Raw genomic sequence first — 15023 nt, forward strand, 5'->3', positions numbered from 1 at the left:
CAGGGGACTAAAACTTTTAGAGATGGAGACTGAAATTTTAATAATATTTTATACTTAAAATACATTCATTTCAATCAATCAATTCCAATTTTACTTTTTTGTACAAATTAAATTAGAATTTTATTTTTGTTTCAACTTTTATCTTTCACTTTGTACCAAATAGAATATTAAGATTTATTTCAATCTCTCTCTCTTAATTTCTGTCTCTCAATTTAAGTCTTTTCATCTCTCTCTCCACCAAACACTACCAAAAAACATGCTAATGTGCTTTCTCAATTAGGTTTATAAATGTGTTTGAATGTTTTTTTTTGGTCATGGAGAAGGCCTGAAACAGGCCCTACCCAAAAAAACTCCAATAAAATTCAAAACAGTACAGCGTATTCTCTCTCCCTCCCAATACTTAAATTTATCCAAAAAACTAGAACCCTTTTGTTTTGGCCATGTGTTATTTTTGGGCCGTGGGCCATGTGTTTGAATGTTTCCATTTAGAAAAATGGAGCTCAATGGGTCAATGAATAGAAAAGTGGGCCACGATTTTGAACAAAAAAGGCCCAATGGTAACTACACAAAGAAGGTCACACTTGTATGACAAAAAATATCCAAATTATTAAAATATATTTTTGTTAATATAGTTTGTTTTAATTATTTTGTTAATGTTTATAATTTTATCAAATTTTAAATTAGGTTCTTTAAAAATTTGTGAATTAAATCCTTATATTAGATATTAGAAAAAAATTTGCAAATAAATCCTTATTAATTGTTATTTTTTAAGAAAATACACAATAATTTTAAAATATTTATTTTTTATAATATTTTATAATCCATTCTATATCAAGTACAAAATTAAATATTCTAAAAAAATTATTTTTTTTTAAAAAATAGTTAATTAACTTATTTTATTATCTAATATAATTATTAATTACAAAATCTTAAAATATAAAAATTTAATTAAAATTTTGGTAAAATTATAAAAAATGTCAAGAGTAATTGAGCTATTAAACTACGAACCAAATATTTCCTCTATAAAATACTTAGGAGGAATTACTTAGTCATCATACTTAAACTCTAATGGTAAGAAGAAAAAAAATACAAAAAAAAATGATAATACTAGATAGATAAAATAAATTAAAATGTATTTTATTTAATATTTATTAATTATTGTAACAATTAATAAATGCTAAAATGCAAGTTTTGGCTGACTTTTGCTAAATTTTTTTAGTTACTAAATATTTTTGAAAAAATATAACCTTAAATAGTTGTATATATTTTGGTATTTAGTTTAGAAAGATATAACAAATGAGCCAAAACCCCCCTAAATACAGGATCTGTGTTTATGTTCGAATAATATAAGGAAAGAAAGTGATATAATAAGAAGAGGACAAAAATAAATTATTAATAATAAAAAATCCAAAATTGGAAGGTGCTATCTGGCGCCAAATGGAGCCCTCATGGGCATGCATGATCCAACTACATCACCACACCCCTCTTAGCTGTTTTGTTACGTGAGATCTGAAATATTCAAAGATTCCAAACATATATATGATGCTAAATTTTCATTCCATAATAAAAATTATTACAAATTTTAATTAACACCTGTAATTCCTTATGATGACTTCAACTTTTATGTCATTATATTTTGCTTGGAAAGTTCCATGTTTATATTCTTTCTTGCTTATTCAGATTACGGAATTAATATATATGTTTGTATTCACCAACAAATACAATGAACAAAGGACAAATTCACAAGAAACTTACAAATATGATTAACTGTTACATATGATCAAAACACTTCCATTATTTGATAAAAATATTTCCTTGTTCAAACCGGAAACGCAAAGAAATTCACAAGAGAAAGTTTTTTTTTATTTGCTCATGAGCTATGGTCTATGGTTTAATACTTTAACGAGTAAAATGACAATTAGATCTCAAACATATTGATCTTGAACTAATTTATTTTTAAAGAAAAAAAGTATTCATTAGATCTTTTAAAATAGTAAACGATGGATATGTATGTCCTTCTGTTAATAAATAAATAATGCGAAATAAAACTGAATTGTCCATATATTTCACTATTTACAGTGATGCATGTATTGTTACTATCACATAAGCAGAAAAACGAGGTAGTTTTGGACATTGAAACATTTATTATCTTTTGATTAGCAAATATCATGTTCTCTATTTATCACAAATCCTATTAAAATAAGTGAAATTTCGCTCCAAAAATTATTATTCACATTACTATCTCTTATAGATAGACATGTCAGAATAATTAATAGTATATATAAGCATCACTATTAGGTTTTAGTTGATAAATTGATAAAATGACATCATGTGACTACCGTTTGCTATCGTGAATGACCAAATTGATACTTTTTTTAGGGACTAATTTATCCGAAGTCAAAATCTTTAGGGATCTAATTGTTATGTTACTCTACTTTAATTAAACATGTAATAAGAAAGAAAATTTATCAAAAAATAAAAGAAAATAAAGAGAATGATTAGCAAATAATAAAGAAAATTTATTGAACATTGAGGACTTGTTCATTACAGCTTCTTCCTTTGTCATCATCATTCTTTTCTTTTCTTTTTATCTCAAATAAAGTTTAAAGCCTTTACTATTTATTTTTGTCTACACAATCCTAGTTCATAGTTTTCCACCTTTTCATGTCACACAAACACATTCTGTATTCATTCATATATATGAGTATGCGACATGCCACCCCATCTAAGTTTTTTCTTTCAATTTGCAACCTTTGATGCTTTTCAAGCACACCCATCTTCTTCTTTTTGAGTTGGTTGATACTTTCTTTTGTTCTGTTTGTTCTCATCATTGGTATGTCAATACAATATATAACATACTCAACTCTTTTAAGTTTTCCACTCTTCTCTAAAATCTTGCATTGAAACATGTATGAGCTAGTTTTTAAGCAACATATTTATTTAGATATAAGCTTAAGAAGTTTTCATCATGTTAATATTAATATATTATTGCATGCTTTCCTTAATCTCACTTCTTTCTTCTTCTTAGTTGCTTCTGTTGTAATCTGAATCTTAGTTAATTTTAGCATGTTAGTGTTAAATTATTATCTATATGTAAAGGCTTACTCTATGCTTTTTGAATTCAGTATTCAGGGTTGAATAATGGCCAGAAAAGTTCATAACCATAAGAGACATAGTGAAGGTAATAAGCGTTTTTTAATTTTCCATAAGAGCTTAGTTCCTATGTGGTTTAATCAATAGAATATTTATTCAATTTTGTGTACTTTTATGTAAATTTTTCCACTAGTATCTATTTTTGCAGGTATGAATAATTCACAACAAAGCATGAAGCTGCAAGAAGAAGCATCAAAGATTATGTACAATCCAGAAGTTAAATTACCTGTAAGTTTTTCTTTGAGTAACAATGACCCTTCAAGTTTTTCTTTTAATCATAGTGACTTGTTTCTCTTTATAATTAATTCCCTTACAATGAAATATACTCAAATTTGAAATTTCAGCACTCTACTAAAGGATCAAAGAACAATGGTTATTCAAATGTGAATTCAGTGAGAGAATTGATGAATGAGGAGTTATCTACACAATCATGCAACCGAAATAATGTACCAAGCATCGTGGCGAGGTTGATGGGATTAGATATGATGCCATTAGGATCTAGATCTGTTGTTCTTCTATCAGATCAGTGCATAACTGATCAAAATATGGAGAATAAGATCTTTGATGATGATGGAATGGGAAAAAAGTTCACAAATCCAATGCTGCTGGAAGAAGAACTCAAGAAATTCAAGAGAGAATTTGAAGCATATCAAGCATCAAGGCTTAAGGAGGGTCCAAAAGTTGATGAAAGAATTCGAAGCGTTTCGCAAAGAACCAAGAGTGTTCAAGAAATGGTTCCATGTAATACAAATTCAAAGACAAAGAGAAAGGGAAAGGGAAAGGTAGCAATGAACAAATCTAGAAGAAGATTTGAAGATACATCACTTTCACCAACTCAGATAACTATCTTGAAGCCTTATTGCTACCATGAAGAGAGTTTGATCAATTCATCAGAAACTTCACAAGGGAGAACAAGTACTGGTGTAAAAGATTTTCTTGAGGAAGTTAAGGTGAAGTTGTTAAGTGAAATGCAGGGGAAAAGTACTTTGGAAAAGTGTTCTTCATCGGTTCGAGGAAGCGAAAATGAGAGACATAACACTAAAAAACAATCCAATTCTAAAGAAGTGGTTTGTCATAGATCAAGCGAGTTCACAGATTTTGTGACTAGGGATGTTGTTGAAGCAAATTTACTCCATTCACAATCAACAAGATCTTTTCGAAGTGAAATCGAGTTCAATGGACAGAGTTCCCCTGAATTTATCAGCAGAGGAACAATGAAGTATGCAAATTTGAATGATGATTCATTGCTTCAGAAGGAGTTATCTCCAATGAACCTTGTAAGATCCTTGTCAGCTCCTCTATCAGGAAGATTTAGCCGCTTTTCGAACGGTGATCAAATTCGGAAGAAGCTTGAAGATCTTGAAAGGATGTCTTTTGATGCTAAGAAGAAGAAGAAAGATAGATTTGGAATTAGAGAAAAAGTTTCTTATCTTAAACAAAAGTTTGGTCTAAGAGGCAAGATTTTTGCCAAAAGGATTCATTCAATGGTTGAAACTCCTAATAGCATTGAAGATGGTTTCATGGTGAGAGACATTAGAAGTGGACCAACTGTTCTCATGAAACATGGGAGAAACCATGTAAGTTTGATCCTCATTCAATTTACAATTAGATCCCTTAAGCTCCAAAATTTTGCGATCAAGCCCCTGTAATCAATGATAACTGTATAAGGACTTGATCGCAATATTTTTAAATTAGAGGGACTAGTCGAGAAAATATTCGAACAATTTTCGCACAATATAGGAACTTGGTTGCAAAGTTTTTAGCACTATCCATTATGAAATTTGATTTTGCACAAGGTTTTTTTTTTTTTCATGATGTTATCTAATCAATCATCATATTTTCTGTTATATATATATATATATATGATGTTTAGGATAACTTCACCGAGGTTCCTCCTAGTCCTGCATCTATGTGTAGCAGTGTTCATGAAGAACTTTGGAGGCAGAATGCAATTTTAAGTCCAATTTCAACTCCAAGTGTATCTTCAGTAGATGATAGCATTATGCCACAGGTTTATGGAGATATCAGCTCTGATTTAAATGGTGGGGAACAATGATTATTATTATTATAAACAGTTCAGTAATTTAGATAAAAGAAATCCATGTTTCTTATCATAGATTTCTTATTCTATCAACATATATTTTATGTTTTAGATTCCATATTTCCTTCAAATGGATGATTAATAACCTTGCTTGTAAGACCTTGGGCTTGAATTTTCATGTCAAATTCACTTTAGTAATTCTAATTTTGGTTCCTTAGGACACAAGAAATTCTAATTTTCATCAATGGTTTTCTTCTCTTGTTGAATTGGCAGAACTAAGTAAGCAACTTAGCCAACTTGAGTTTGACAGCTCAGAGGAATTCGCAACAAAGCGAAAATCTGCCGAGTACAAATTAGAACGGCTACTCGATCCGGCGGAGACTTATATAAGAGATCTTCTTGTTGCTTCTGGACTTTACTTTGGATCATGGGACAAATACCTTCAAAGAGAGGACACATTTACAAAGCCTATAGCCAACTCAATTTTTGAAGAAGTGGAAGAATCTCACAAGAAATGTTTGGTTAAAGAGAATATTATTGATAACAAGTTAGATCACAAAATGTTACTTGATTTGTTAAACGAGGCACTTTCCATTGTTCTTGGACAACCTTTGACAATGTCTAAATTCAGAAGGAAACTCAATAATTCATGCATAATACAAACTCCACCATGTGGGAAGGAACTATTGAAGCTAGTATGGGACATTATCCATGTTTCGTTGTATCCTCCAATGTCTAACACATGTTCTTATTCATTTGATAGTTTGAAGGCACAAGATTTTGGATCCATGTCATTGTATGGACTAATGAATGATGAGATCAATGTCTTAGAAATGGAGATGGCATGTTCAATTAGTGATGATTTGGTTGAAGAACTCATAAAGGATATGATGGGATTTTAAATGTGAGGGGTAAAATTGTACATTTGTTAAGAATGATTTATTGTACATTTGCAATTTTAAGATTTTTTATTGAAATATTGTGTCTATCATATTATTGAGTTTTTTTTTTCATTTAATTCATTGATTGATCCATTGATATCTCTTATGAATTTGATTTCAAGATTTAATTACTCAATTGATTTTTATAGTTTTATCAAATTTTTATTTAAGTTTTTAACTTTTTATGGTTTTATAGTTTTTAATAACTAAAAAAGATCTAATTACAAATTTTTATATCTAACATAAAAATTCAAGTACAAATTTTTAAACTATAAAAATCTAATTAAAAATTTAATAAAATTATAAACTATAAACACTAATAACATATTAAACCATATTACAAAATATAACATATCTTCTTAAAGTTTCATATCAAAATGTAGCGTTCAACTTCTTATCATTGTATTATCAATACATTTTTCAACTTTGAAAAAGGAACAAAAACAAAATAACTTGTGTTTGAATGAATACATGAATTTTTCATACTTAAAAAATAATAAGAACAATATAGAAACAAATTGCCATTTACTTTTGTCAAAAAGATCTCCCGGGTGAAAACAAAACTCTTCACCAAATTATTGCATTTTTGCAAGTGAGCCCAAGAAGTAAATAAATAAATAAATAAAAGAATCTTATGAATTTTTCTCCAATTGATTCACTTCCCTACAGCAATTTGAAGGTTTCTCATGCCAACATTGAGATTTTCAAGACTATTTCCATTATTGATGATGTCAAATGGAGCATAGTCTATGTCCTTGATCCAAGGGTGTTGCAAGCATTGTTGTGCACTTGGCCTTTTCTCTGGTGAAAGATCAAGAAGTGGCAAAAGAAATTCTGAAAATTCATTGGCATCTTTCTCTGAAAATTTGTATCTTTCAACCAACAGTTTCTTCAGTGGACACATTTTTAGTCTCCTAATTCTTTTCAAATCTCCAAATCTGTCAAAGAAATCCTTACATTTCGCCCCAGAAGTAGCCATCTATTTGAAAAAAAATATATATATTAATAGAATTACAAATTAAATATTTTTCATAATTTTATTGTCTAAATTTCACAATACTTTTATTTCATTTGACCATTGTATACTATATATACCTTCTTAGGGAACTTTCCTAGGAGTTCCATCATCAAAGCAAGGTGATCCTGCAAACAACATAATGCATAAGATTAATATTTTCCCATATGCTTTGTCACCTTAAAGACTTTATTTGGTAGTTCATCATCAAGTTTTAAAGCAATAATAATTGGTTGTTTCATTAATAATTATATGGATAAACAAATAACCATGGAAAGATTTGTGTTGTGTAATAATGACATACACCCACCTCCTTTGTGGTTAACTGATAGTATATATGATATTTTTCTGTTTATAAATATTACTAAAAATTTTTTATTAGCGACAGATTTTTTTGATGAATTTTTTAATTAATAACTAATGACAAATGTAAGCTGCATTAGCAACAGAAAAATTAATGATTTTTTTTAAGTTTTAATAACAGAATAATAATATTTATTTGCATAATGTGAAAATAATAATTAAATTTTTTTAGATAATTTAATATATTTTATTAAATTATTTAAAATAATATATAATTACATCTCAGTCTTTTATCTTCATCTAAAAACATATTTATATAAGTAACCACTTTTATTTATGTCTCTTCTAAAGATGTTAATAGACATGACAAATAAAAATGTAACCGAGTGTAATCTTAGTTAACCTTCACAAATATTAATGTAATATAATTCAAGTTGGATTAGCATTATAATAAAAATCATTTTTAGTAACAATAATATAATGATCATAATATGTATTATTTAACTTATATTTTTACAAAAATTATATATTTATCGTTATTATTATTGTTATAATAGTAGTTATATACTTTTTGTTGTTCCTGAAAAATTTTCACCGATAATTATATAATTACAACTAAAATTTTTTAACCACAAAACATAATACAACTAATATCTAATTATCGACAAACATTTTAGTAACTATTTTCATTATAGCTAAAAACACCATAAATAATTGCTAAAAGTAATTTTTTTAGTAGTGCAGCAGTGAGTCAAAAAAAAAAATATGATACATACCTCATCCTCACTAAAACCCTGTCCAGCCCTAGGGTTGAACAACATATCACCAGTGGCAAGCTCAAAAGCAATACAAGCAAAAGACCACATATCAATAGAGTAGGAATAGCCAGCTTGCAATATAACCTCAGGAGCTCTATACTGCCTTGTTTGAACCAAATCTGTAAATTGATTATCAGCCCAACAAGCATTCCCAAAATCAACTATCTTGCACCTAACATCAATTTCTTCTATGTTCCTTTTCGGATATTCGTCTATTGAATCGCCTCGCCCCATTGATAAACTCATACTCATCCTCCTCGCCCTCCTCTTAAGCCTCTTCTCCATGTGACTAGGAGATGGAGAGATGCTTCCCTCAGGTCTTTCTAGAATGGGAGATGCTCCTGTGCTTAAAGGGTCTCTAGATGGATTGATGGGAGAAATAAGAAGAATATTTTCGGGTTTTAGGTCAGTGTGGATGATGCCATGTTCTCTATGCAAGTAATCCAAACCAATCAATATACAAGTGCAAATCTCCCTAACTTTTTTCAGTGGAATTCCTTTGTAACGAGTGTATTTGATTAGACGAAGCAAACTGTCACCAAGAAACTCAAGAACCATGCAAAGGTGATTGCCATTTGGACCTGTGTGCTTAAAGTGATCAATTAGTTGAGCAACAAATTTTGTGTGTGAAGGAGATCCATCTCCAATGGCTGAAAGGATATCAATCTCATGAAGTGCAGCTTGAACAAATTGTGCTGCACTTTTCTGGATCTTTAGAGCAACATATTTCTGAAAAATCATAAGAAAACAAACTTGTTCATTCATCAATCATAATAATTATGTTTGTACATATGATTTTGTTTTTTTTTTTTTTAAATATTGCTTAACTTATTCTATATATTTTTTTTTGAAAATATTTGGTAAAAAAAAAAATAGTCAAATAATTAATGAATGTTAAATAAGATAACTTCTAATTATTTTTTATTTTTTTAATATTATTATTTTTGTCTTTTTTTTATCTGAAAACTAGTTAAATACTTTTTAATTATATTTAAAAAATAAAATGGCTTACAAGTATTAACATAGGTTAAAAAAAGACTCAAAATATTATCTTAATTTGATAAATAAAAAATGATAAAAAAATTTTCCACTGTCAGCCAAATAGAGAAAATTGACAAATCATGATAGATAATTGTTTTTATCCTTAAAAAAATAATTACAAACCGTAGGTAACAAAAATCTAATAGTCAAAAGAGTTCATAAAACAATCAAAATAAAAATAATGAACAGAAACAATATCGAACTCTGTTCAAAGTCTAAAAGAAAAGGAAGAACAAAAAGATGTTAACTCATGATGGATAATTAACTAGCACACCCAAAATATGTGTACCTATAATTTCAAAGTTACAGTTGCCACAATGACATGAAGAAAAAGTTTAATAATATTAAGAACATAACATATCCATCTCAAAAATTAAATCAATTCTCTCGCAAGTTACAAAGTAAAAATAAACCGTCGCTATTACCAAAATAAACCGTTATAATTTACCGTGTGTCTTGTAGTTAGGGCAATACAAAACAACTCCATAACATAACAAATAATCATAACATGGATTTGAAGGAACTTATTCAATACATGATTAATTATCTGTGTAAAACTTTTTTATTGACAATATATAAAAATTAAATTTATAATTATATATTTATATATACCTCATCTTTAGTATCATAAGCAAGCCAAACGGTGGAAAATTGACCCCAACCAAGCTTCTTTTGTGCTATGTACCTACCACCTGCAAATTGATCACCAATTTTAACAGCATGATACCCTCCTCTTCGATAAGATTCAAAGCTCTCATCTTCTTCTTCAGATGATGATGATGATGGAGAACACGACATCATCAATCACCACCTTCTTCCTATATATGATCACAATTAATTCACCACAAAAGAAAAGGATAATGTTTCACCCTTTTGCTTCAAATTTTGGAAAGTGATCCTTTTTTTTTATTTTTTTTAATGTTTTTCTCTTTGTTTTTGTTTGCCACCCAAAAAGGTTGTTTTTTTTATTGTTTTTATTTGGAGTGTTTATTTTTTAGCCGTCCTTTTTTTTTTCTTTTGCAATTAATGATTAGATGTTGGGATAATTTGTATGATTGTGAACGAAGGTGACTAGAATTTGAAGCTTTTGTTTCGGAAATTTCGGGGGAGAGTGTGCATGCATGGCTGAAGAATTGCCTTTTCAAATCTCACAAAGTTTCTCTCTTATAAACCTCCACTTTTTTCTATATATATTTTCTCTTTTTTTTTCCCTTAAAATTGTTTAGAGAGCTAGGAAGAATTTATTTCACAATATTTCTTTTGGTTTGAAGAAATATCCAATATTTTATTTAGACTTTTCTTATAAATATTCTTCCAAAATTAATAAAAGTTAAATAAAATTAGTATAAAATTCGGGCTACGTCCAAGCTAAATATTATTCTATTATAAAAATTTATTAATATTTATTTATTGATAATAATAGTTGTTATTTTTAATTTAAAAAAATTTTCATATATAAAAAATTAAAAATTTATTGTACAATGTAAGATTATTCCATTTTCTATTTTTAAAAACCAAAATAATTTTATTATTTTTTTAGTCCATATTAGTAAATTCTATTTAAATATAAAAGTTATTATGTTTGTATATTTAAATAAATATTATTATACTCTATTATTATAATACAATTAAAAAAATTAAAATTTTAATAAAAATAGTTTATATTGTAATCATACAATGTACGAATACCAATAAAATAACATTTAGTTATATTATTAGATCCCTAATATATGGTTTGCGTTACACACAAATCTTATACTTAATTTACTTTATTATATTTATGTATAGTTTGTATACAAAAACATTAATACATATATTTATTGAAAGAATTAATTTATTAGTATACAAAAAAAAAATTATCTCAATTTTTTTATTATATTGATGTTTAAACCGATAAATATTTTTAACTTCCATCTTTTCTACTCCTAATAATAAATAGACCAAAAAAAATTAATGAACAAATTATTTATAATTTTTATTTAATAACAAAAAAATATAAATGAGAGAGTTTATCTTCATTTATGATTAATGTTTCACAAACATAATCATGCATGATACCAACTTCAATCAATTTGTACACACAAATTCTCAAAGAATATAAATTTTATAGAATTTAAATTATGTTGGAGTATTATTAATGAATGTTTTTAGTATAGCTAAATGATAATTTTTTTTGACAATGATATAAAATTGAACAAAAAAAATTCATAGTTTGTTCAATTCTTCACTTTTTTTATTCTTTTGTTAGTTTCTTTATTTTTCTTTTCTTTTCTATTTGATGTGTCAGTGTTCTTTATTTTTCTTTTTTCTTTTTGCATATACATATATTTCTAAAAGCAAAAGATCTTTTACGTTGAATTTTCACCTCTTCTTAAATTTTTAAAATGTGTAACTGAATGAGTTTGTTTGATCCAAACTTGTCAGTATACTATTGCAAAAAAATTTATATATTTAGAATTCTATGCTTAAAAAAATGGTATAGTAAAATTTTCTAAAACCAACTATTGACCAATTTTCCATAATCATTGGCATACGATTACTGAAACTTCCTAATTGATATTGTTATTTATAAATAAAGGTAAGAAAGCATATATAGATCTTATAAAATTAAAAAATTAGTTTTCTCACCATTTCAATATCTTAGAGACATTCAATAAATATTATTTTTGTTACCTTCGATTCAAATACAAGAAATAAGAATATAAAAATATTTAAAATGAAACTCAATGATTTAAGGATTTTAATAATCTTTCGTAGCAAAAGATCCGCCCCCTTTACAAATCAATAGAATGAAAAATTTAAATCCTTTACTTACTATTTATATGTTCAATAGTTCTTTTAACAGATAATTATGATTTTACTCTCAAAGAGAAATAGCGTCATGTTTGAAGCCTAGCTTCCCCTTAAAAAGTAAATAAATAAAATAAAATCAAAGACAAAACCCACTAATACAGAGCTTAAAAAATATTACATTTGTAAAATATGATTAAATATACCAAATTAGGTCAACAATAAAAATATGTTAAAAATAAAAACAACAGTGGATTATGATCTAGATACTAACTTAATTAGAATTGAGGTTCAGTTTGATACTATACTAAAAAATTATAAAAACTGATTTTGATATTACTTACTGCAAAACTTTTTTGCTGTAGACACTTCCAATCAGACGTGATATAGGAGCTGTAAAAGACATATCAAAGTAACTGTTATGACCTTTTTCCCTTGACCCACACAATTCTTAAATACCAATCTTTAATTAAAAAGATTTTGGGAGCCAGTTTACAATGTACTCATGATAAAAGATTGATAACTTATAACTGATAAATATTTGGTTGATTACCTTTGAAACTTTTTTTTTCACTTTATTGTTTGCCTAGCTCAGAATATCAGAATCAATAATCTCGGATCTCAAATTTTTCAGAAGTTGAACATGGTATAATCCTTGTCAGACTATCAGCTGCCATAAAAAGCTGTAAAACATAAAAGAGGAGAAGGAGACGATTATCCCTAAGATATAGATGGACACGAATAAACAAAATAATAACAAAGTACCCATAGCACATCTAATAAACACCATCCACCCCTCCTCCAGTCGGTAGTTATACTTCAGGTGGCAGATCAAAAAGAAAGAAAAAATAGCAAAACCAATACACTTATTCACCAAGATATTCAAGGATTATAAAAAGAAAAAAGAGCCAAATAGCTTTTACATATATCTCACAAAAAAATTTAAAAAAAATAGTAAACCAAGTGTCATGTTTACAAATTAAGTTTCAATTCTCATTTATAAAGTAATTACTTTCATCCTTACTAAGTGTAACCTAAAGAATCAAGCAAAAAGAATGATGATGCTATCGTCACTAAAGTATTTTTACAACATCACTTACATGACTATAGTATGCCAACGAATAGAATCTGTTTTTTTCGTTGAAGTTCCGAATCTAAAAAGATGTAGCAAAGGTGTTCAACCGACTTTTCATATTCTCCTCCATCTAAATCAGAATGACACATAGATATGAAGAACATTTAAGAAATCATAATTCAAACCAATAAATGATTATACATTATAAACTGATGGTTTTCAGTGGCTAAGAGAAGGGGGGTTGAATCTTAGCCCCCTTTTTGCTTGATTACACTTGCTGGTCTTTGAGGAGACTTTTTGATTTTTTGTCTCGTCCCTGGCCACGAGACTTTTATTTTTGTCTCGTCACTTGGCACGATATATTTTTTCAGTTTTAGCTCCTGTGCAATAGAAACAGAAATGGAGTAGAAGAGAGAGAAAATTACACCCAGATATATCCTGGTTTAGCTGCTAAGTGCAGTGCAGCCTACATCCAGTCTTCATCACAACAATGAAGGAATTTCACTATAATCTCATTGATTATAGACTGTAAAGTGCTAACCCAACTTACAAGGGGATTCCCACAGAATCATGAAACACAACATAAATGAACAAAGGAACTCTAAGGACATCTATGGTTTTTTTCTTTTAATTTTTCACTCTTTGCCTTTTTTCGCTCTATGGCTTTTTCATACAAACCTCACTGTTTGCCTTTTTCCATGAGACTCAAGACATGACAAAATTAAATAGAAAAATACAAAATAGAATACATTGAAGGATAAAAAAATCTGTATGCTTAGGTAGCTATGAGAATTCTGTGCCTTGCACTCTCACTGCTTACTTCTAACTCCTTGAATCAAACCGTGGTTGTTCACCCTTTTTATAGAAGAGGGAAGCCTCCACAGTTGAAACAAAAACCAAGCTTAACTTCTTTTCCTTCACACATAACCGGTTCGGCCAGAGCGAGAGAAGAGGTAACTCATGCAAAACCCAACATGCAAATACCTCTAGTTCTTCCTTGGTCATCAGACTTCATCAATCCGAGCGCTCCATCCTTGGCATGCTCTCCAAGATGAATTTCTGGCCCTTGATGCTTCATGATGATGATGGCTTCATCTGCTCCAATCTCTGCCTTTTCCATCACGTAGCCACCCTAGTTACCTTCTGTGGTGGTTGAGCAGAATCAGAGACAAGCCATGCCTCCAAGGATCTTCACCTTGCTGGCCGAAATCTTCTTCAACTATTTTTGGTATGGAGAAGCTAAGATCGCATCACAAAATCTTTCCACAAGTGATAAGAATCTCAGCCACATCATACTTTTTTTTTCTTGCCATCATTGAGATGGTCTTGTAGCGTGCTCTTCCTTCATTTCGGTAGCTAAGTTTTGCTTCCATGGTTTGCTGTGTAATAACCGAAGAAGAGAAGGAAAGTGATGAAAGAGAAGAGAAAATGTGAAGAAAAGCAATCAAGTGTGTTTGAATAAATTAATTAAAATGAGTTACTTTTACTTCCCTTGCTAGAGTGGCGTGTAGCATTAAACACATCAATCATGTCACTCATATTCTCTCTCTCATTTATGTTTCCAATGCTACCAAGTTAAATTTTGAAATCCATCCTTAATGAGAAATGGAATCCGTAGGAAGGCACAAGGCAAATGATAACATTTGCTTTCCTGATGGATTTTTTTGGATCAAGCATTGGATCACTTAGCATAGATCATAGTTAGGCTTTGGAGCAATGAGATTCATTCTGGCCCAATAAAAAATAATTCAGCTCCAATAATCAGAGCACTTTTGCATCAATGTTGAAGGTTTTTATAAAGCATTTGGGCTTGCAACATTTTCTTTTATTTTTGGCCTAATGTTAA

The 15023-nt window shown here is 28.7% G+C and overlaps 2 protein-coding genes across 3 annotated transcripts; one reads left to right on the forward strand and one right to left on the reverse strand.

The window, feature by feature from the left end:
- The first annotated feature begins 2695 nt into the window (after window positions 1-2695).
- On the forward strand, window positions 2696-6171 carry LOC112797290 (uncharacterized). 2 transcript variants are annotated; one of them, XM_072233781.1, is made up of 6 exons: window positions 2696-2833; window positions 3126-3181; window positions 3287-3381; window positions 3498-4730; window positions 5027-5195; window positions 5468-6171. In XM_072233781.1, exons 2-6 carry the CDS (start codon window positions 3142-3144, stop codon window positions 6094-6096), a joined length of 2166 nt encoding a protein of 721 aa, XP_072089882.1. In that variant the 5' UTR covers window positions 2696-2833; window positions 3126-3141; the 3' UTR covers window positions 6097-6171. The 2 variants fall into 2 exon arrangements, with proteins under 2 accessions (XP_072089882.1, XP_025695927.1); XM_025840142.3 differs by having other exon boundaries at window positions 3302-3381.
- Window positions 6172-6560: 389 nt separating this feature from the next.
- Window positions 6561-10261, reverse strand: LOC112797297 (uncharacterized). The gene is made up of 4 exons (XM_025840152.2): window positions 9925-10261; window positions 8230-9000; window positions 7231-7278; window positions 6561-7114 (listed from the first exon to the last, which is right to left on the reverse strand). The coding sequence occupies exons 1-4, from the start codon at window positions 10111-10113 to the stop codon at window positions 6791-6793; spliced, it is 1332 nt and encodes a 443-aa protein (XP_025695937.1). The 5' UTR covers window positions 10114-10261; the 3' UTR covers window positions 6561-6790.
- Between the last annotated feature and the right edge of the window lie 4762 nt (window positions 10262-15023).

Source organism: Arachis hypogaea, chromosome 1, assembly GCF_003086295.3.
Source record: "Arachis hypogaea cultivar Tifrunner chromosome 1, arahy.Tifrunner.gnm2.J5K5, whole genome shotgun sequence".
In the NCBI taxonomy this organism is placed as follows: domain Eukaryota; kingdom Viridiplantae; phylum Streptophyta; class Magnoliopsida; order Fabales; family Fabaceae; genus Arachis; species Arachis hypogaea.